General features: G+C 35.3%; 2 protein-coding genes across 4 annotated transcripts in view; both read left to right on the top strand.

Annotated features, from left to right (window-relative positions):
* The first annotated feature begins 11,466 nt into the window (after positions 1–11,466).
* LOC131079670 (uncharacterized) lies at positions 11,467–13,125 on the top strand. Its single transcript, XM_058017681.2, has one exon. It carries the CDS (start codon positions 11,467–11,469, stop codon positions 13,123–13,125), a length of 1,659 nt encoding a protein of 552 aa, XP_057873664.2.
* Positions 13,126–14,163: 1,038 nt separating this feature from the next.
* The window catches only part of LOC131079641 (transcription initiation factor TFIID subunit 2), a 139,473-nt gene continuing 130,325 nt past the window's right edge, over positions 14,164–23,311 (top strand). The window contains exon 1 of one of the 3 annotated variants that reach the window (XM_058017647.2): positions 14,164–14,560. In XM_058017647.2, coding sequence (XP_057873630.2) covers positions 14,418–14,560 — 143 coding nt within the window. In that variant the 5' untranslated portion in view covers positions 14,164–14,417. The remainder of the gene's footprint in view (positions 14,561–23,311) is intronic. The other 2 variants (XM_058017645.2, XM_058017646.2) reach the window with 2 other exon arrangements.

The raw sequence follows: 23,311 nt of genomic DNA, 5'->3' as shown, positions 1-23,311 counted from the left end.
CAATCATGTCCATACATGTCCTCGAAACTAAAGAAAACCTATATACTCGACACCATCAAAGATCAAACTTTGAAAAAACATGTAAAAGTATATTAAGAAGTACCAAATTGATAATCAATTGTATTATATGTTTAAACCTCATTAAAACAAGCCCTCCCTCAAGTTTTGGCCTCTCGACACATCTAAATGTAACCAAAAACACATCATGAATCAAAAGCACCTATAAGTGATCAAACAAATACCTAACTCTCTTTTCTAATCAAATTAAGAATCAAACAACACCATTGTGAAGTACAGTGCACATGCCCTCCAACACCTATTTGAAATAAAAAATTTAATTTTGTATGCAAAAATTATGCTCAAAATCGTGTATTGGAGAGCATCCAACTTCCAAGCTCCAAAAAACTAGTCAAAATAGCAAAATAAGGAAATCGAACTTACATCACTATGTAGTGCTTAGAGAGAGATTTTGAGACTTATAAGAATTTTAAAAAGGACAACCTAGGTGAAAGTTATGCCCATTTGAAAATACGTTCTCCAATCTGCTCTTGCTAGTGGTTGGTTAGTGGTCCTTAGGTGGCTAACTGATGACACACCATTGGTGGAAAGTGGCAAGATGGATGGCACAAGATAAATGATCGAACCTAATGCATTTATCCAAAATGATTAATATTGTCATTTTTTTTTTGAAAAAGATAAACATAAAGCCAACACACCCAAACACAATGCCCAAACAAATTACAAGTTAATTTTTAATAAAACAAACCCTATAAATGGTTTTAAAAGGTAGTCCAATTTAACAATTTCTTTTTAGATGACAAATATTAAATTCTTGTGGTTAATGTTGGGTCAGCGGGAAAAGTCATAGCCAATAGCACTGATGAGGTCAAACTTGAATGACTATCACTGAAAGTTTGCCTCAACTACAAGTGGTTAGAGGATTTGCGGACCCCCTCCCCCCAACTTTTTTTAATTTTAATTTTAATTTTTTTCTAAAAAAATAATATTCAACAAAGTGAATAGAAAATTTGTTTTGTTGTTTTTTGCGAACACCTTTCCGCCAACCATATAGTTGGGGCTGGTAGCAATTATTTTTTGCATTTTTTTTCTTTTTAGAACTAGGTTAAATTTTATTTCAATCTTTATTTCTTGGGCCTCCTAGATCCAGTGGTGAGGTCTATTTTGGCCCATGGGGTTTCTTGTGAAATTTACCATCCAAAACCCTCACAACGAATACCCATAAAAACCCTTTTTCCAAACTTAGATTCAAACCCTAGATCTATGAAAAATAGCCATAAATTTACAACCCAAAAACCCTAGACCAACACAATAACAACCTACAAAATATGTATCCATATATTGAAACACCTAAAACCCTCTTGCATGCACATGACTTCAAATTTGCATCAAATCTATTCATTTAAGGGTTATAATGCCATAAGGATTTGAAACCCCACAATCACAAATATAGGTCTAATACCAAATGTTTAAGGAAATCAACCATGATGATCAATCCATTTCCTACACAACCCTATGAGAAAAAACATAAATACAAGTATACAAATAATCAAATGCAAAATTCAATAACATATCACAAGATAACACAAGATATACCCCAGGAAAGGCCTCATATAGAGAAAAGCCCAGCCCCCAAAAGTATCTATACTCAATATATTATTCAACATTAAAACATTACAATAACTTACAAAGCCTCCATGAACACCTCTAAAAACATCAAGCCTCTTCATTGCATCCTCCATGTATCCAAGTGTGTAACCACACATCCCATGTCATTCTTCACATATGCACTCCCCAGAAGAAGACTCAATATAATGACAACCTAGCCAAAACCCCAACTATCCAACCTTAAACCACTAGTCACGTTCTTCATTGTATAGACATAATCTCACACAAATACAACCAAGTGGCATTGCAAAACCATTGATCCCACATTTAATATTAACTACTGTTTTTTTGCTTTATTAAATATCTTTCCCAAACATTAAATTAAATACTTTTCCCATGTGTGACCCACATAAAGTATCTAACCCAATGTTACATACAACTTTACAAGTGTCCCCAAGTAATTATTAAATGTGGCTAAACATGTCAACTAAGATGCACTACAAACAAATAATTATTTAATTACATAAATAAATTAAATCAATGTTATATATGCAAGGTGTAAAACACCTAATCCTAATGACTAATGCATCATTCTATAAGCTCCGATTCACATTAATATAGAGATTCCTCTAAGAAGACCTTCTTAAAGATTCCCTCTGCCATACTCTCGACACCCTTCATTTACCTATTTAAATTAGCATGAATTAAAAATGAGAAAATTTTGTAGTGTTTTGTATTGCTCAATTATTTTTCAATCCAAGCCTTTCACCTCGTACAACATTTGTACACAAACTCTATATGCCAAGAACAAAGTATCAATCTTACTCAATAAATCATCTAAGAGTTTGGAAACCCTTATGATTGAGAACATGAATTACTAATTCAATTGTTTAAGGTATATTTTATTACACTCCCATAAAAAAATTCCAAACTTGTTCATTACTCCCTCTATGGGAAACCCATTTGTTTTGCACTGGTAGAAACTCCTTAGTTACAACCCATACACATATTTATAACTATACCATTATGAGACTTTTATTTGAGAAACAATCATCACAAACGTTTAATATAAACAATACAAGTTCAATAACCTTAAAATTAATTTTTAGCTTACAAATACATAGTCGTGAATACCTTTAAATTCTTGCAGATCTAGTTGTCTTAAAATATAAACTTATCTCTAAATCACTATTCAATCAAGCTTAAGAATTCTACAAAAATAATACATATAATTCACATATAAATGTATAAATAAATCAACTCGCTTTGTAAAAGACCATAATTCATGTTTGAAAATGTGAGAAAAATTATGGATTTGAGACCACATTCTAAAGCATCCAACTATACTTCATCATAACAGAACTAAGAAGTTAATGAATCAAGAAGGTGTAACAAATAGGCCTTATACACATCCAAGATTATGATAGATTGATATATTTAAATTGTGTGAAAATAAAAGATGACAAACCTTGAACATGCCTATGCCCATCATTTCTCTTACAGATCCTAGGCCAACTTTAATCTCCATGTATAAAAGAAAAATAACACACAAAGAGAAGTCAATATAACAATGAGTGCATTTCATTGGCAAGATCAATTGTAAGAGATACCATGGCCAAAATAATATGGCATTTAAACTATCCTCTAAGATCCATGCATCCACCGAAAATTAACTTCAAACACATGAATTCAAGGTATGGTTGAAGGTTGGGCAAGAGAATTGACACACATTAAAGATGCCAAGGCAAAATAATATTTAGGTGGCATGATGTACTGGTCAATGCATAACATGAATGCCATGTGGACACTATGGTTGTAGAGGCATGCTAGCTATTAGGAAAAAACTAGGATGAGGTTGATAAACTAAATTAGAATCAAATTTTATGTTTCATGATTGACATACATTAATGAATGTTAACCAATAATGTGACAACAAAATGCTAACTAATGGTAGGAAGTTCCAAAAGGCCACAGGTCTAGTCACACAATGATGATGGGAGGTTCTTGGAAGTGGAATGATTGCCTACCCTAGTAACATTTTACAATCTTAAATTGGACCAAATTGATAAAATTAATGTTTTGCGCACTGTAATGAGGATCACAAAGTTTAGTTTGACCCTATAAATTGTAGAAGAATAGGACATATCACAATAATAATAGGAAAGCAAAATAATTGTGTGCACAAATTGACACTTTAATGATGTCATCTTATTTACATCAGGCAAATCAATGACTAAGATTTGATTTCATAGTTTTACATCCCAACACATTAATTTCTATTTCAAGAATTGTAGTTGGATTTATTTTTTATATGGAACATTGATAGCCCAATAAAACTTAAAGAATAGGAAGTGTAAATCTAATTTTGGTAAATTTAAATGAAAACAAAAATAAAAGGGCGTGCATTAATGAAAAAAATATGTGAAAATTAACAATATCTTTTATTAGTCTCATAAATTTCATCATATTTATAAGTTTGCAATGTAATTGCTTCATATACAATTTAAAGAGTAAATAAAGTCAATGAAAGAAGCAACCCTTCAAGAGTAGAGCATCACAAAAGCAAATTCTTTGGCTAAATACTGGTAAAGATCAAGCATCTCTTGAAAGAAGAGAGATGAACAACTTTGATCATTCAAATAGGTGGAATGGTTATGTGAGTCTTCAAAGAGGCAAAACAATTGTCCCCTAATCTCATGGTAAGTATAAGTATCTATAAAATAAAATGATTGTTGACTTCAATATTTTTCAAGCAAATCTAACAAATATGATGAATGCAAGGAATACACTGATTTCTCTCTACGAAGAGGGGGATGGAAAAAACTTTGAACTATAAAATGCAATTATTATGGATCCTCATAAAACCATACATTTTATAGAGACTAGATTTTTTCTAATAAATTTCAAGAGAAAATGTGTATTATCATTTATATGTAGTTGATACCAATTATAGTGAAATTATAATTAATGGTATTAATATATGTTTTTAATATTAAAATGTTTATATGGTTAGGGTTAATTAAATTATAAAATAATTATAAAATTCATTTATTAAAGTAAACAAGGGAGGTATTAAATTCAAGTTCCCCTTAAATGTTTATAAAATATTATGATAAAATAAAGTTGGAAGAATATATAGTCTATGAGGTTTAAATGTATAACATATAGTCTTTGATTCAATTTTTATTGGAGTGGTCAATTGAGCTTGGTGTGAGAATGAGTATTGTAATCTTCTTATTTGCATACATTAAAAGAATGTACTAGATGATACCTCATATCAAAATGAAATATATGATATAATAAAATTGAAAATCATTCTCCAAAACCAACAAGAAGCCTTTCCAACAAAAGGTGAGCTAAATTGGATATACACAATTCTTCTCATTTTCTACTTGTTGCAAAGGCTGCAAGTGGAAAGATAGAAAATAAAGGCAAATGGCAATTCCTTTCTTTGATTCTATCCTATTTCAAAAGAGGATTTAGAACATTTTAAAGTGTTTTATGAGCATGCTACTTTTCTAGAAGCACTTCATGACATTGTCAAATATATAAATGTCATGTAAAAAGATTATCATAAATTAAAAGGAAAAAAATATTGCATGTGGTATGACAACTACATAATAACTTAAACAAAAGTTAACCATCGAGAAGATGAGGAAATTGATAATGCGATGGTTACAAGAAATACAATAAAAATGAAAATGGGAGTTGATATCACAAACAAGTTTTAATAGTACCTATGGACATCTAAATGACATTGAAATGCTTGGTAGACGTGATTTTGACAATCTTAATATAAAGAATAAACATATTGTACCCCCAAATTTACATTACATTGCACAACATTTCATAAGCACAAGCAATATGCACAAAAGGATGACTAGTCCACACTAGAGTTGAATGATCCACCATATGTAATCTCCCAAAAAACAAGTAGTGTACTTATCGTTATTAAATAACAATATAACAATTTACCTCCTTCAAGAAACCCTTGCATATGATCATTAAAGGGATGAAATGTGTAGGAAAATCCTATTTGATTCATTGCATTAGGCATACACTTTGGAGTTTAGCATCACAAAAACATAACTTTCTCTTGTTGTTGCTCGTACAAGAGTTGTTACATTCAACATTTAAGCCTCAACTATATATTCAACACTTACAATTCTAATAAAAGAAATGTAAAAATCATTAAAGGGGTAGTTATTAATAGTATTTTGAGAACACATGAACCATGTGAAATGCATCCTAGTTGATGAGATGAGCTTCATGGGGCTAAAGTTGTTGCTCCAAATGGATAGTAGATTGCATGAAGCTTTCCCCACTAATAACACCTTTTCTTTAGTGACACGTTTATTAGTTTTGTAGGTGTCTTAGAACAAGTACCGCATGTTATGGACAAACCTATCTACACATCACACTCAAATGCCACTATGTCAATTATTTGCTACAACCATTATATTACAATTAATTTTTTATGAACATGGTGACACCTGACTTCAAATTGAATTTTGTTGAACATTGTGAAATATATATATATATATATATTACAAAACAATCGAGCATGAGTAGGAACTACTTATGACACAAATATTTTATTGTAATAGATGAACAAAGGATTTTGACCACTCAATGCACCTGCTTTCTACAAATAATTTAGTGAGGCCATTCAACAAAAAATGCTCACACAACTAGATTTCCTAGTTGCACTTTGTGTTGTAATAAAAATACAAATAAATCAAACATTGATAATGATTTTGACCAACTTTCCTAAGAAATATTATCATGTAGAGTTGAAAAAATTATGTTAACAACAAACTTATGGCTTCAAAAAAGGCTTGCAAATGTTCACTCCGAGAGGTCATAGATTTTGCGTACCTAGTTAGCTCCAAACCACTTAATTTATCTTTTCACATAATGGTGCTAATTGATAAATATAGTTGTTCATCATGAAATTAAAACAACCCAAAAATTATACCTATAATACTTGTATCAATAGGTAATTGTGGAGAAATACCACTATCAATGACACATGCAATCATTAAACGTAATTCCCAAGGATAAACAATAAACTAAGCTAAATTTGATATTGATAAAAGAGAAAGGCAATAGTTAACATCTACAACTATATCCAAAGTTAAACCAAAGGGACTTTTAAAAGAACCACCACTCTCCTTCAATTGTTATTCAAGAATGATAAATAATTTACACACAATTATTAGGAGAAAAGAATAGTCTTGCCTACAAATACTCTCATTATAATGAGTATAGGTATGCAAATTTTAATGCAACCTTTTGTAGATAAGCTTTTGATATGTTATTTTCATTACCAACTTCATTCTATATGCTTTACAAAAATAATTTCTAATCTAATTTACATTCACACCTTCATGATGTATAGGTGCATGGTGACAATCATATATTAATGCGTCAAGATTTCTTCCACATTACCCATATTATATTTTGTTCTCCTTATTTCCTTTGCTTAACAAAAACTAACTCTCTACTGTCTTCAATATATACCTTTAACATAATTATTGCAATTGATTATAAACAAAAATGTAATACAAGCATATTTAAAATTTCATATACGACAACAAGGGGTGGAGTGTAATGGCGTGAGCGTCTTAAGGTTAACAAAAACTCTTACCTTTTAGCTTAATTTGACAACCATTTATATGCCAAAATATTAATATTAATTATACACAATATTTTCAAAATAAACCACATAGAGAAGAAACAAGCGAACTCTACGAATTTGGAATAAAGCGTAGGCTGCTTTAAGGTGGCGATCTCTGGCAGGTTTGAACGGAGCGACGAGAGACAGCTGGAGGTCCCCGATCGCAATGTCAGTCCAGGTGTAGTCCTCTCCAACCCTTCCATTAATATGGTTGATTTACTTGGTTCTCAATCCCTCGCTCTGTCGTTCAGCAGAGCCCATACCCCCTAACTCCTCTCCCACTATGTCGAAGGACGCCGACATTAATGGCGTCTCTGTTAATACCCCTAACCCTACCTGTAAACCAAAAATGTTTTCTGAAGTAGTGGCCAATACGATTGGTGTTGTCAATGAGAAAGCCAAGTTTAACCTTGCAGGTGCCAGTGCCCGCGATGCTGCCGTTCCCGGTAAGTGCTCTACGGCTCCTTTGGCCCCTTTCTCCATCGCTCCTAATCCTGAAATGCTTGCTGAGATTATTAAGGAGAAGAATAGGTTAAAGAATACTGCGATTTTCTTTTCTGCTGTTGAACTTGATAAGTGTCCTCCTCGGAAATTTCTTGACGACTGGTTTCATAATTTTTGGAATCTCAAAATGGGCTTTCACATTTCTTTTTGCCGGCAGATCTAGAAGGGTTTATTTGTGATTTTCTTTGTTAATCATGAATCTCAAGTTGAAGTCCTTAAAAAGCAATATTGGACCGTTAGATCCACTTCTTTCCGTGCTTTGGCTTGGATTCCTGAGGCTGTGCACGAAGAAGTTCTTGCCCTTTCGGCCCCTAGATGGATAATGGTTAAAAATGTCCCCCCCTTTTTATGGAAATTCTTGCCTCAATTGCTTGAACCGTTGGGCAAAACCATCTGAATGGATGATACTGTTAGGCTGGTACCACATATGGACGCCAGAGTCCTTATTTCTTTGCAACCAGGGAAGGAAATCCCTGCTGACATCTCTGTTAACATCATGGAAGAAACTTTTGTGTGCCCTATTGAAATATTAGGAGGTCTAAATGCTTGTTTCTTATGTCGGAAAGAGGGCCACCTTAGAAAGGATTGCCCCATTATTAAAAAGAATCAGAACCCTGCTAAATTCCCTCAACCTGCTAACCCTAATCTGCCTCCTTCGGTTAACAAAAACACTCAAGAGGAAACTGCCTCCAAACCTCCTCCTACTCTTGACTCAGCCTCTCCTGTTTCCTATATAGCTCAAATCTCTTTCCCTTTTTGGGACATGGCTATTGATGAGGCAAACACTGATGATGGCTTCCAAACCATCAACAAAAAAAGAAGGCGCAAGGGTAATAACATTAATTGTCCTAAAACTTCGAATCCTGCCTCCTCAGGAAATCTCCTTCCCCAAACTCCTCTTGTTATCCCTCCTGTGGTTGAATCTAGCAGCGCCAACCCTCCTTGCTCCCCTGCTATTTGTTCCAACAATTCCGACCTGAATATCTCTCTAGGAGCATCTCAGAAGTTCCCACAAAAAGTTTTTAAGGAACTAAGTGATGATTGTTCTATTGAAATCATCCCTGCTATTAACAATCTCCTCGGTATGCCTTCGATGGAAGTGGATTCCCAATCCGAAAATGAAGATGATCCTAAATCTGATACCCTTGCTTCGAAACGCAGGGGAAAACCTCTAGGATCTAAGAATAAAACCTCTGGTAAGAAAACGGGGGATAGTTCTACTAAGTCTTTACCCTCAGCTGATGAAGTTGGTGTTGTGTGCCCTACTCCCTCTAATGTTTCCTCATGAATTGTTTATCTTGGAATGTGAGGGGTCTTGAATCCCCGGATAGGAAATTTGTTATTAAGCGTTTTCTTAGTTCTTTTAATTCTATGGATTTTCTTATGTTGCAAGAAGTTAAAGCCATCGGTTTCATGCTTGAAACCAACCTTAACTTTATATGGAATAACGCGATCAAGTTTTGCACTAATCACAATAGAGGCAGAGGTGGAATTGCTCTCCTCACCAGCCCCAAATGGGGGAACTATATTACTGCCAATGACACCTCTCCCTGCCAGAGAGTTGTCTGGATTATCATTAATCATAATAATAATATCTTTGGCATTTTCTCTGTCTATGCCCCCAATGACTCTAAGGAGAGGGCTAATCTTTGGAAATGGATGACAACCCTCCCTGATATCCCCTGGCTGGTTGGCGAAGATTTTAATATGGTTGAGTCCCAGCAAGATAAATCTGGAGGTAATCCCTTCGTTTGGAAAGATAATGAAAAGATTCATTGGAACGAGTTAATTAATTCTAAGACTCTGTTTGACCCTTTAGTTGGTAATAAGGCCTCTAACCCCGGGATTTGGCACACTTGGTGCAACTTTCAACAGGGCCACTCTCGAATCTATTCCAGACTTGACCGTTTCTATGGCAACAAGAATGTTTTCTCCTTCCTTCCTGACAACCAGAATAACATTGTCCTTGTTACGACCACCACTCTCTTTGATCATCATCCCATTTTTACCTATGTCAACCTCAATTTCGCCCCTGTTCACCCTAGGACGACTAATCCCAAGTTCATTTTGAATACCAGTCTCCTTCTTGATGAAGATATCCTTGCTGCTATCCAGATTATTCGCAATATCAATAAGGTCAATTTCCCTAACTTCTCCATGACTGACAAATGGAAGGTCAATCTCCCAGCTTGGCAATGTCTCCTCAAAACCATTGGTCAAAAGAATGCTAAGGATTATAGATTCGTGAAAAACGTCTTTTCTCTGATCTCCAAGAGGCTGAGAGCAATGTCCAAAATGATTCCTCCAATCTTGACCTTGTCTCCCAGGTGATATCTGCTAAGGATGCCCTGAGGAAGCATCAACAATTTAGAATATGTGGTGCTAAAATCAAATCTCGTGCTCATTGGATCTAGAACGGAGACCGTGGTTCCAAATTCTTTTTTAACCTTTTAAAACAAAAACAAACCAAGGAGTCTATTGACAGACTCCTTATTGACAACAAGGATATCTCAGATCCTGTTATCATTAACCAAGCCTTTGTCGATTACTACAGGAATCTCTTCACCTTTGAAGACTCTATGGAAGCTGTTGATCTTAGGAATAAGTGTAAACCTCTTATCCCCAATATGCTGGATAATGATGATATTACTATCTTATCTAAGGACATCTCTTTGGATGAGGTTGAAAAAGCTATCAACTCTCTCAATAATGATAAGGTCCCCGGCCCTGATGGGATCCCTGTTGAATTTTATAAGGCCAATATCAGTTGGATCTGTAAGGATTTACATGACATTTATGTGGAGGCCATAGCTAATGGTTCCCTCGGCCCTGAGATCAACAGTGGCATCATTAAACTTCTTCCCAAAGATGGGGACAAAGCTCTTATAAAAAATTGGAGGCCTATCACCCTCCTCAATGTCTCCTATAAAATTTTGGCCAAGATCCTGGCCCTCAGACTTGCTCATATCCTTCCTAAGTTTGTTTGTGCTACCCAGACTGGTTTTATCAAAGGTAGATATATTTTGGAAAACTTAATTACTAGCTGGGAAGCCATGGATTGGGCGAAGTGTTCTCATCAAAACTCTGCGATGTTACTCTTGGATTTTCAAAAAGCCTATGATAGGGTTGAATGGAACTTTATCGTTATGATACTTGAAGCATTTGGTTTCCTGGCCTTTTTCTGTAACTCGATTCGGGTTCTGCTTAATGATGCCTCTGCCCAGGTGGAGGTCAATGGTTCCCTCTCCAATCCCTTTCCCCTTAGTAGGTCTATCAGACAAGGATGTCCCCTTGCCCCTGCTCTGTTTGTCATAGCTTCAAAAGCCCTTTACTATATCCTAAGGGATGATACGCTTTCCCCTAATGTTAAAGGTCTTGATCTCCCTAACAATGATGAGCTTATAAACTGTTAGTTTGCTGATGATACTGCCTTATTTTTTGAGCTTTCCAACAATAACTTTGCAGCCTTGCAAACCAAACTTACTTTGTTCTGCTCTATCTTTGGTGCTTGTATTTCCCAATCCAAATCCATCTACCTGGGGTGGGAAGAGCAACCTCCTATTTGGTTCAATCAGTATAACTTCCAATGGGGCGGACCTCATAAGATCGTTAAGTATTTAGGTATCCCCTTCTCTATTGAGCCTTCCCTCAAAGACATGTGGTCTTGGATTAAGGAAAAAATTGATAAGAAGCTGAATAAGTGGCATAACAGATCTTTATCTCTTACTGGCAGAATTCAGGTTTGTCAAAAAATGTTGTCTTCATATAGCATATACTACTCCTCTGCTTGGATGTTAAGTAACTACCAAATTTTGGAAATTCAAAAGGCCATTAGGAGCTTCCTCTGGTCTGATGTTAAAGGCAATAGAAAAAGGCATGCGGTCAAATGGGACTGGTGTCATACTGACAAACTCCTTGGGGGGCTAGGGCTTAAAGACCTTAAAACTCAAGGTATTGCTTTATCCGCCAAATGGATCTTTCATTATATGGATGGGAACGATCCATGGAAGGTGCTGGTTAGGCATAATATTGTAAGAGGCTTTCCTAAAAAAGCTAGATCTTGGAGGAATCTCCCATTTTGTGACTTAATTGTTGGCAACTTCCTGGTCAATGTCCAAGGCTCTGCTATTTTCAGATCCATCTGGAGAGCCTGGGACCATGTCAGGAATTTTATCACCAATAAGGATTTCCATGATGCTAAGCATCTATATGGTGAAAGATCCATTTGGTGGAACTTGCACCAGGCTGGTAAACCCCTAGCCCTTTCCAAAGGATGCTCTGCTAGGTTGTGGGCTAAACTGGGGATCTCCCAGCTTGCTGATCTTTTTGAAAATGATAAACTCATCAATTGGGATGAGCTCAAGAACAGATTCAATACTCCGGACTCCCAAAAGAAGACTTATAATATGATTGTCAAGGCTACTAAGGACCTGCCCTCTAACTGTCATGTGGACTCTCATAGATACTTAAAGTGCAAATGGCCAGATGGGGTCATCATGGTTAATCTCAAAGCCAAGAATATCTATAGAATCATTGATCATAATGAAAATATTATTAATCATATCAATACTGTTTGGTACTCTTCTCTTGATGCTGTGTCTTGGAAAAAGTATTTTGATATTCTCTGGAAAGGCCCTGTTGAGCCTAAAATCAGATGTTTTAGGTGGCTGATTCTGCTTGACAGACTCCCTATTAGACAAGATGGTCACACTACTGACATTTGCAGTCTCTGCAGGCTTCCTGAAACAGGTAGACATATCCTCTTTGATTGCATCTTTGCTAAAGAAATATGGAATATGTTTGGTATTTTTTATACTTTAAATGTGAACATTCTGGAAATTGTTACTGGTCATATTGATGGGCTTAAAAAGGATGCTAATTTATTTTGGAATATGCTATCTTCTAACATCCTCTGGCAGATTTGGAAGTGCAGGAACGAGGAAAGGTATCAAAGCAACCTTAGAGTTCTTACTGAGTTTTTTCAAAAACTCACTTTTTTAAAAATCTTTCTGCAGGTCCACACAACAATGATGATGGAGAAAGACAAGCTAAGGAGATTCTTGAAAGATGGGCACGCCATTGTTTTCGTCTATGAGCTGAAGCATGGTCATGAGTGGAGGAGGAACTTTGATGATCTTCAAATGTTTGAACGAACTTGCAAAAGGCCGAACCAAGAGATCAGGAAGAATATTAATTCAAGGGAAAATGAGATATTCATGCTTACGCAAATCCGGGAGTGTAAGATCATAGTTTGGATGGAGGGTCCTCTTGGTTGGACTGCTTGGGTTGATACCCATTATGATGTCTTACACTAGATGTCCTTTAGCTTCTTCTTTCTCCTATTTAGTCTGTTTACATGATACTCTGAATTCGTGGTGAGGCTGGGCCTCTTTTTTGATACTATCGTTGGATGTTTTTGTATTTGATCTACCTATTTTTTAATATTAAAAAAATAAACTACATAAAAACAAAGGTATGTCCTCATCAAAATTATAAATTTTATTTAAATAAAAAAAAATATACTTCAAAAAATATATCTACCATTTCATAATTACAACATATAGCAAATATTTTTTCTAATTATTAGTAGACATTTCAATTAAAAAATATATCATATAAATTTCTTTAAAAAAAAAATATAATGATAAGAAGTTTAAAATTTAAAAATAGATGGAAATAATCAGATTTTAGAAATTAGAATAAATAATTTGTATTAGAGAAAAAAAAAAATATACATACAATAAAAAATTAACTGTTAATGCATGTAGTAAATACAATTTAAAATAATATAAAATAATTTTAAGATAAATAAAATAGTTTCAATTGATATCTCTCTCCATTTTTTTACAAATTATACTCTCAATAATGGCTTATATCTATTATCAGATTTCATTTCTTTGGACTTAACTAATTATCAGATTCCATTTCCATGATTTCATAATAATAGTATACTTTTAATTTCTATCGACTTAACCTATTATCAATTTCATTTCTTTGGACTTAACCAGTTATCAGATTTCATTTCCATGATTTTATAATAATATTATACTTTTTAGATTAGATTGTGTTGTATTTAGAATCACAATCGCCAATCCACCATCAAAAAACCTAAAAAAGTGAAAACAAAATAAAGTGAAAGCTAAATGTGTATATGTGTATTCGTAAGAAAGTGAAAGCTTCAAGTGCGCAGGGTAATGAAATTATTGAGTAATTGCAAAATAAAGTTTAGCACGCGTAAAGGTCAAAGTGAATGAAGGGCGAGAAGAGATGTGGACTTTGATCGTTAATCAAACCAGCGTGGAAATGGTTGGGGTTAGCTTACCTGGAGTTAAGAAGTGGAGTGGGTGAAGGAGCAGAAATAACCACCAATGTTGGCGAGAGGCGGGCTATAAAGAAGGGCAGGAAGGAGAGTATATAACAATTACCTTCCTTTTTCTTTTCTCTGTATTGTTGTTGCCGAACGAGAGCCCCCGTGGATGTGCCACTGCTGAGGCCGCCAACGCATCTCAAGGGTTTCGCTTCGCGGGGGAAGTATTCTACACCAGGATTATTAGGGTTGTTTCTTTCTATGTAAATTAGGAACGGAGATTTTTTTTCCACCTCCGCCATGGCGAAGCCGAAGAAGCAGAAAAATGAGGAGCAGAAGGGCGCAGGAACCAGTAATTCCACCTCTGCGACCACTTCATACGTGCTTGTTCGTCACCAGAAGCTCTGCCTCGCGATTGACATGGACAACCAGCGTATTTACGGGTAATAGTGCCCTTTCCCTTCCAACTTACACGGGAAAAAAACCACCGTCTGGTAAGATAAACCCCAATGGAGGCATTTGCCTTCTCAATTTCCAAACCGCGACATCTGAAAATTTTCGCACTGGTAAACCCTCTTCAGGTTTTTTTACTAGGGTTTATTCCAGTTGATAATCTTCCTGGCATTCGAAGCGCCGAGCACTGTAATTTGTGGCGCCCATAAGCCCTACATTGAATTTATCTTTACGAGCCCTTCCAAAAACCACAGACTAAGGGCGTGTTCCCATGTGGCTGCTTAGCTTATTTTAGCTAGCAGTCGCTGCTCAATATTTTTAGGAATTATTTGTGGAGCAGCTAGCAGTTGCTGCTCAATATTTTTAGGAATTATAGTCGCTGCTCAATATTTTTAGGAATTATTTGTGGAGCAGGTGGCCCCATGAATATTTATCTTTGCTGCTTATTTTTAAACAAAATATTTTAACTTTGTATTAATAGTATTAATACTAATTTGTGCATTAAAAATTTGAAAACCAAAATAGAAATAAAATCTTAAAAAAAAGCGAGAGCAAATTGTTTTTGTTAATAAGCAGTCACTGCTTATTTCCAGCCCCCCTTTTCTTCCATGATTTATTTTTAATTCCTAAACAATAGCTGCTCCACCAAAATAGTGAAAGATTCTAAATTATCCTTTTTTCACAATTTTAAAGTTGCATGGGAACACTTAACTGCTAAGCAGAAAATAGAGTTAAGCATCCGCATGGGAACATAAGGTAAGTGGTTCAATTATAAATAAAAACTTACGGAACCGAAAGCTACGCCATTAAAATTTAATTAAAAATTTGCGCTTTTACCTCACGAGACCATAAATCATGGTCACTGCAGATTGGTTCTTGTAAACTCTCGCTCAAAATTAAGTTAGTGTTGGTGACAGTCAACCTGCTCCCGCAGATTTGGAACCGTGAGCACTGGAATTTGAGCTTTTAGGCGAAGTTCATTTTTTCCAGGGGTTTATGCCCGTGAATGAACTTCCCAAGATTCTACGTTCTGATTAGTGCAAATTGTCCAGCCCACTTTACTTTAGTCACCGAACTCTGATACTTACAGCTAAAATTACATATTAATTTCTTGAAACGTTAATGGATGATTTTGTCTGTTTAACTCAAAACTGTGGCAATTGGAAAGTGTTGCTCCCTTAAATTCTAGTCAAGATTATTCGTGTTTAATGCTACTTAAATAACTTCCTGACTTTGTAAACTGAAACCAATAGAAATTGTCCCTTCTGTAAACTCTATCGATAATTGTTACTAAGGGTCACGCCACTAAATGAACTTTCGAGAGATGCAACTGTGGCCACTAGTTATTTATTAGGCTGTAGACCAGTAAATGAACTTTTGATGTCCATGCATGCCTAAAATGAACCAATTCCAATGGAAATTAAAAGTTCCAGTTTCTTATAATTTTTGTAGTTGAAATCAGATAGCCATTTAAAGTTACTGTAAAATTCCTGCCTCCCTAGACTGAAATCTGTTTTCCCTGTAAAACCTAGTAGATTCTATTCATATGTCAAAAATCACTGAATTAAGTTTCCATGATTCAAAATTTTTTTCAGTTCAAACTGTGCCAGCAAATCCTACACGAAATTAATCTTCACTAAATGCAGAAGTTCTTGTTTATGATTTTCATTTGTCATTCAAACTTTTCCATGTTAATCTCTTTTGTTTAAGCATAATGGATCCATATGCTGGTAATATTCAGACCATGGTAAGTAGATTCTGCACAGAGAAAATTTAACCCTAAACACTGAGTAATATAAGTTTGATAACTTATATTAAAAATGCGGATTCTAAATACAAGAACTACAAACATATCACACTGAAAATATGAACATTGAATACATTGTAGTAAACTCTCAAACCAGTCACTGTCATCTCATTAAATTGGAAAAGAAATGCACTGCATTAGCTCAAAACTGGAACAAATAGGACACTTACATCCCTACCTTTCTTTTATAGATGGAGAAAGCTTAAAGTAAGAATGCATTCCTAAGTCTGAAAAATCAAATTTCCAAAAGCAAACAACAGACAAACTCAGATTTCTAAATCTGTGAGAGTATTCTAATCTGGAAGAGGATCAGCCTTCTAGTAATGCGCCCTTTTGTACAGAACTGGGTGTTAACTTGAAGAAGGCTATTGCTGCCTCTATTCTGGCCGCCGTTACTGCTAGGCCATCACTGTGAGAATACTAGCTGAGCAAACTTTAACATTTACCTTAATAGATTCCAAACTTCTAACGATATAAGTTGGATCCCAGTAAACCCCAACCAAAATTATTTGTTAGGAATCAAGATTAATGCCACGGAACAAACTTTCTATTGACCATTGTAAGCTGTGCCTTAAGCCCTAAACAAAATTGATCTTCATAATGTTCTAACATTTTACCTTTCTACTCCAAGATTGTGGGAACAGGGGCCAAATTTAGCCTTACCCTTTGAGTGTCACGAGGGAATCGATGAATCTGTGCAGGTATAGGTTTGTTGTACTTGTACCAATTAAATAGATTTCGAATAAAAACAAAGCGATAAACAAGTGATATAGATTTGTTGTACTTGTGCCAGTTAAATGGGCTTACAGAAGGAAGCCAAGTTGGCTATATGTGAAAGAGCTTTTCAAGTGAACAAATAAAATCTCAACAAAGTTTTAACCATAGTTTGATGAAGCTTCTGAATGGGGTAATATAGGGATGGGGGGACCGTTTCAACATTTGGGGATGACGGGGTTTTTGGTTCAAATGTAATATGGTATGGTGACAACTAGTTTTAAAAGTAAAGCTAAACTGTAAAGACAATGGATTGAGCACATTCATTAATATTGTAAAAGATTCATTTGTTTGCCCCATGGCTTTTCTTCCTTCCTCTGTGGCTGCTAATTCATTGAAGATCCCCAAAATCCTCTCTAGTACAAGGTGTGGGATGTCATTGCCACTTTGTATAGGGTGTCTATTAGGAGGTAATGCATGATTTAGAATCCATTATAATATTTAGATAATGCAAACTGGAATGAAGAAATTTCATCCACAATATAATATCATTAAGTATATAATTTCTTAGGTATATATGCAAGTGAAGAGTTGGTATATATTGGTAGTTAGTCTCTGCAAGCAAATAGTGTATATATTGGTAGTTATGTGTCATTTTGTACAAGTTGTGGGATGCAATGGCCACTTTGTACAGGGTATGTAGTGGGAGGGATGGATTTGTCAGACATAAATTGATTGTGAATTAAATATAATGTATATGTGTGTGTGTGCTGCCGTGTGTTTGAACCAGAGTTCCCAAACTCGCCGCGAGTCAGGCGAGTTCGCCGAGTTGGCGAGTCGAGCCAAGCTCGGCGAGTTTTGCTGACTCGGGACTCGGACTCGGCGAGTTTTGACCATAACTCGCCTAACTCGCGAGTCAGGCGAGTTATGGCAAAACTCGCCGAGTCCAAGCTCCAAAACTCGGCCACCACAGGTCAATGTTTTGACTTGTTTGACAAGTTAGTATCTTCGTCAGGATTCATATATGGAATATAACATTTAAGTATAAGTGACATTTCCTTATGTCTTTTCTCTTTCTTATACTTTAAGTTATATTCCATATATATTGTCAGGATGTTTGAGAGTGGTTTCGGACCTCCATGAGTTATAATGCAAAATCTAGTTTTTGGAGGATCCTTCAAATTTCCAGACTTAGTCAAATTTCAGGCCATTTCAAGATCAGGATGACATTCCAGATTTTTAAGGCGAGTTCACTCTGACCATGATGTAAGGGATGGGACCTAGGAGGACACTATGCATTCAACCAAGGTTTGATTTAGCAACTTGAAGCGTGACTAGATAGTACACAAAAACCCTAGGAATGATCTAAATAACCCCTAATCACTCAACTGACCTAACCTCCTTCACTCCACCTTGAGGAGATCCACCTGATTTGATGACCTTTGAGAAACTCAATCCCTTCAATGCAAAGGCTAAGACACTAAAACGACCAACAACAAAACTAAAAGAGCTAACCCTAGAAAGCAAAAAGTGGGGGTCTTCATTTGCAATGGGGCGATGTGTGAGTACCTCACAACAGGGATGTTTCTTAAAATTTTGAAAAAAGGGGGTGAGTTGGGGATATTTCCTACCTATCCCCACATACCAAAAAATCCCCCCATGGGGCACAAGGTTATTTTTGGCAAGGGACATGTCTCTGAGGAGCATATTTCAAACCCTTCTGGCCTCACAATTCCCCCTTCCATCCAGCATATATATAGCCTAAAAACTAAGAGGTCCAAGAAAGACCAAGGTCAACTATAGTCCCAAGGTAAAACCTAAGTTCAAAAAGCACACTATTTAATGCTACCATACACAAGCATTCCTTACAGTTTCCAAGTGAAGATGTTCATGATGTCTCATGTTGGTGCTCCCAAAATTTCAATTTGGCCAAAGAAAATACTAAACAGAAGCCCCAAACAAGTAGATACTCTACCAACATGCCTTTCATGGCATAACAAGCTAGCACACATTATAATTGGGCTTTATTCAATAATGGGTGCATGAAACAAGTTTTAAATTGTTAAAAATCTCTTAATTTCAAGGTTTTTTTAATTTTGCCGAGTCATTGCCGAGTCGTTGCCGAGTCATAGCCGAGTCACGAGTCGAGTCGGCCTTGCCGAGTCCGAGCCGAGTCCGAGTCTGGGAACTTTGGTTTGAACATTTTCCTCTTGGAATGGTGTATCAAATATTATGTGTGTGTTTGAACATTTTCCTCTTGGCATGGTGTATTAAATATTGTGTATGTGTGATCTACGCTAACATTTTCCTTCTGGCAAAAAAGTTAAATTGATCATATATATATATATATTATATTTTAGTGCGTGCTGTGTCACAGGGTTGCTGAATTTTTTTAATAAAGTTCAAAATTTGGTGGACTTGAAAAATCCTAAAAAAATTGTTGGAATTAGACCTTAAATTTCTACGGAAAAAGAGCTAGGGTTTTATTAAAATATATTTTGAAAAATGTTTTCGTTGAAGTTTTTGGGATTATCGCATAAAGCAACATGAAGGGCATGTCAAAAACACGTCATGAGCGTTTGAATGTTTGTTCTGACGTCTGTCTCTGTCTAGTGACTCTATAAAGAGGAAGTTTGCTTTGTTGGCTGCTTTCTGCAAACATTAATATTGACAATGGCCACTCATTGTTGCAGTGTCAGTTTAGGACTATTTTGTTATGCAGTGACATTTCAGGAATGGTGTGGAAACTTGGAATTAATGTTAAATGCTGAACAAACAAGTCATTTGGTTAACACTTTGAGGGAGAATACATGTCAGAGTATTATGTTGGCCCACTGTGAGATTGCTCTGTAAATAATAAGTTGGTTTGGATTTTGGAGCAATTGACATGACAAGTTGAACTTTGTGGCATATGCATCTACAGTAGGTGGCTGTGGGAGGTGAAATAGGCTACACAGTATTTTTTTTTGATCAAAAGGCTACACGGTATTTTGTTTTGTTTGTTTTTATTCTATGTTATCTTTTTCCTTTTTTTAGGTTACATTTTTAATTTTAGTTTAGTTTTATTTTATTTTTTCTTTTTTTTTTATAAAATTAAATTAGACAATTTAAAAATGTTTTGATTGATTGTTTTAATATTAATAATAAGTTTTTAAATATTTAATTTAGATATTAGTTGTTAATTTAACACATGTAAATTAAAATTTTAAATTCTTTATATTTTAAAATTTAAAATTCATTATGATCTGTTCAAATTTAATGTAATCATATTTTATTTTATTATTTTGTTTAACATAATCTGCAAATTTATAGAAGCTGGATTTAATCATGAAATTTTTATTTTTTTGCTATGTTGCAAGGTTTGTCCGCTGGGGTGCTGGATCTGGGTCCTGTTTGAACCTAGTTCGGATCTGGGTTTGGTTCCTCTGTGGGTTTGAGTAGGGTGCACCATTTTGGGGCCTGGTTTGTCCTGGGCGAACCCAGATGCCTAGGCACCAAAAACAAACAAAACATTGCAATTCTTAAACCTTTTTTGGCGCCCAGTTTGACTTGAACGCCATGGGTACCCTAAAAGTGACCATTAAAAGTTTAAACCCATAGAAATGAGACTCACATGGACTTGCCCAAAATATATACATGAAATATAACATTTGAGTATAAGAAAGGAAAAAGACATATTTCATGTATATATTGGTAGGATGTTTGAGAGTGGTTTCAGATCTCTAGGAGTTATAATGTAAATTCTGGGTTTTAGAACAACTTATAAATTTTCCAGACAGTCAAATTTCCATAATCAGCTGGCTCCTGTCAGCATTTTCTCGCTCTCTCTATCTCACTCACTTTATCTGCCCTGAACTCTAGACCTATCTCTCCCCCTATCACTTTTCCTCTATCCTCTCTCTACCTCTTTCTATCTCACTCTCTCCTCTCACACAAGAAGCAGACCTATCTTGTCAGAGCTAAAGCCATATGGTGTGATCGTGATGCTATGGTTACAAGTTTATGGTGCTTTTGTTGTTTATTTGACGCTTTGTGATATTCTAATCTCATTTCATGCTTCTAGGCTGCATATATATGATTTTTACATTGTTTTTGTACTAATGAACCCAAAACCCTTTTTCAAAATTTTGCCGAACCTGATCCTCGAACCCGAACCCGAACTGGCAACTTAGTGTTTTTGCAAATTTTATTTTTGAGGAACTCAATCAGAACTGTATCTTTGCTGAACATGAACATGTGAATCTTTTGACATAGATTATGTGCCATTTACATGAACATTTTCCTTCTGGCACAAATTAATTGTGTATTGAGTGTAATGTTCAAAGCATTTGAGCAATAAAACATTCATGCAAACTTTTAATCAGTCATATTAATAGGCGTGTGTTAAATAATATGTGTCTGTCCATCCAAATTCCTGCATATATGGGTGTGTGTGTATGTGTGTATCTGACTGTAAAACTCTGTATTTTCATTCATAACATCACCACTTTTCAGTGAGGGCTAAACTTCAATACACTCCAAGATTTTATAATATGGTATGCAATAGGAGAAGGATTCAGTTGCTGTCAAATCATCTGAAAATATTAAATGAGTTGTTTCAAAGTGTGAGTCAACTTGTGATCAGCTTGAAGAAAATATAAAGGAAAGCTGGGTTAAATAAACTCTTACATTTTGTGCCTAAGGAAGAATTGAAAATCATGTTTGACTGCTGTTTTAAATAAATTAATAAAATTGGATCAGCTTTCAACTTCACACCAGCAGCTGTGGAATCTACTGTTGTAACTTAGTCTGCAATTTACAAAATTGTGAGAATCTATAAAACTAATTTGGGCAAGTTTCATGAATGTCTCAATCTCTTTATCAGTCAGAAAATGAATGGCATCTTTAAGCAATTGAGCTTGATTATTGGTTTTTGATTGGTAACTATGCCACAGTCCCATTAGCATATGGATTTTATTTAGGAGCACTCTATTAGCTTATTACTTAGATGAACAAAACCATGCATATAAATGTTCAACTTACGGAAAGCACGGGAATACTTTTGGAAAATGTGGGAAAATAAGCAATCAGGCATACATGCAATTACGCCACAATATGCTTCTGGAGTTACTCTTATTGGAAATAAAATATCAGGAAAATTAAGTTGAGCTCATCATGCTGCTAATCCACACCTATACAGCAGTTGAACATTGCCCATAGGTCTTACAATACCCAAATATACAATACACTGAAGTAACAAACTTGCAACAACTGTGTGTGGATATCAGCAGCTATCGCAGTCATGGACACATTTGATACCTATATAGCAGTTATACATTGTCAGAGGTCTTACGATACCCAAATATACAATGCCCTGAAGTAATATAACATGCAACAACTATGTCTGGATATCAGCAGCTATTGTGGTCATGGACGTGTGATAATGGCTATACTCACACATGAATGAAAGTGCTAGGTTCATTGATTCCACATGGTCCACTATGTTGATCTTGAAAGGAAATAGAATGGCTGTCCTACCCACCTCTGCTGTGCAATAGTCAATGAAGATGACAATGGTGTCCCAAACAACCATTAATCACAAGTTCTTCTGCATGCAATCACTGTCTTGGTCTCCTCAATAAATAATAGTCTTAAAAGTGGCCTCCAACTGCCAAAGACGAGAACTCCAGCTTCTAGTTGCTGTCCTCTAATGGGAGTAGACAGTACTGGAAAATAAAATTTGCTGCTTCCAAATGGCTGCTAAAAACTGCCCTTTTCTTCTTTCTTTCCTTTCTTGGTTTTTGTTACAAAAAAACCTCCTTTTGGCTTTCTATTCTTATGGAAGATGTAACAAATCAAAGAAGGTGAAAAGAGACTTTGTTCAGGAATTTAAAAATTATTTACAACACAACAAAGTCATTTAAATATCATTAGAACATTTGCTAACTGTTCTGCTGATCAACTGGTCAAGTATGGCACAAGAAAGGTGATTATAATAATGCAAGCATATTCCAAATGGATCCAGTCATTATCTAAAGGTTTAGCACAACCAGTGGAAGTATTCTCACACCCAAATCAGACCTAAAATGTTGGCAAAAATGTGCTCTGATAGTTAAAAACGTGGCTTGTTGTAGCAACAAGCGTGCCACTTACAAACATATCCAACTTTTGGCAGCCATGACCTTTGCATATGGACTGAAAAAATATTTCCCTTGTTTTTTTTTCAAATCACACTATTTTT

The sequence above is a fragment of the Cryptomeria japonica genome, chromosome 10 (genome assembly GCF_030272615.1).
Source record: "Cryptomeria japonica chromosome 10, Sugi_1.0, whole genome shotgun sequence".
Lineage (NCBI taxonomy): Eukaryota > Viridiplantae > Streptophyta > Pinopsida > Cupressales > Cupressaceae > Cryptomeria > Cryptomeria japonica.
Note: the sequence above shows the minus strand (reverse complement) of the source record. Positions and strands in the feature narration are given on the sequence as shown.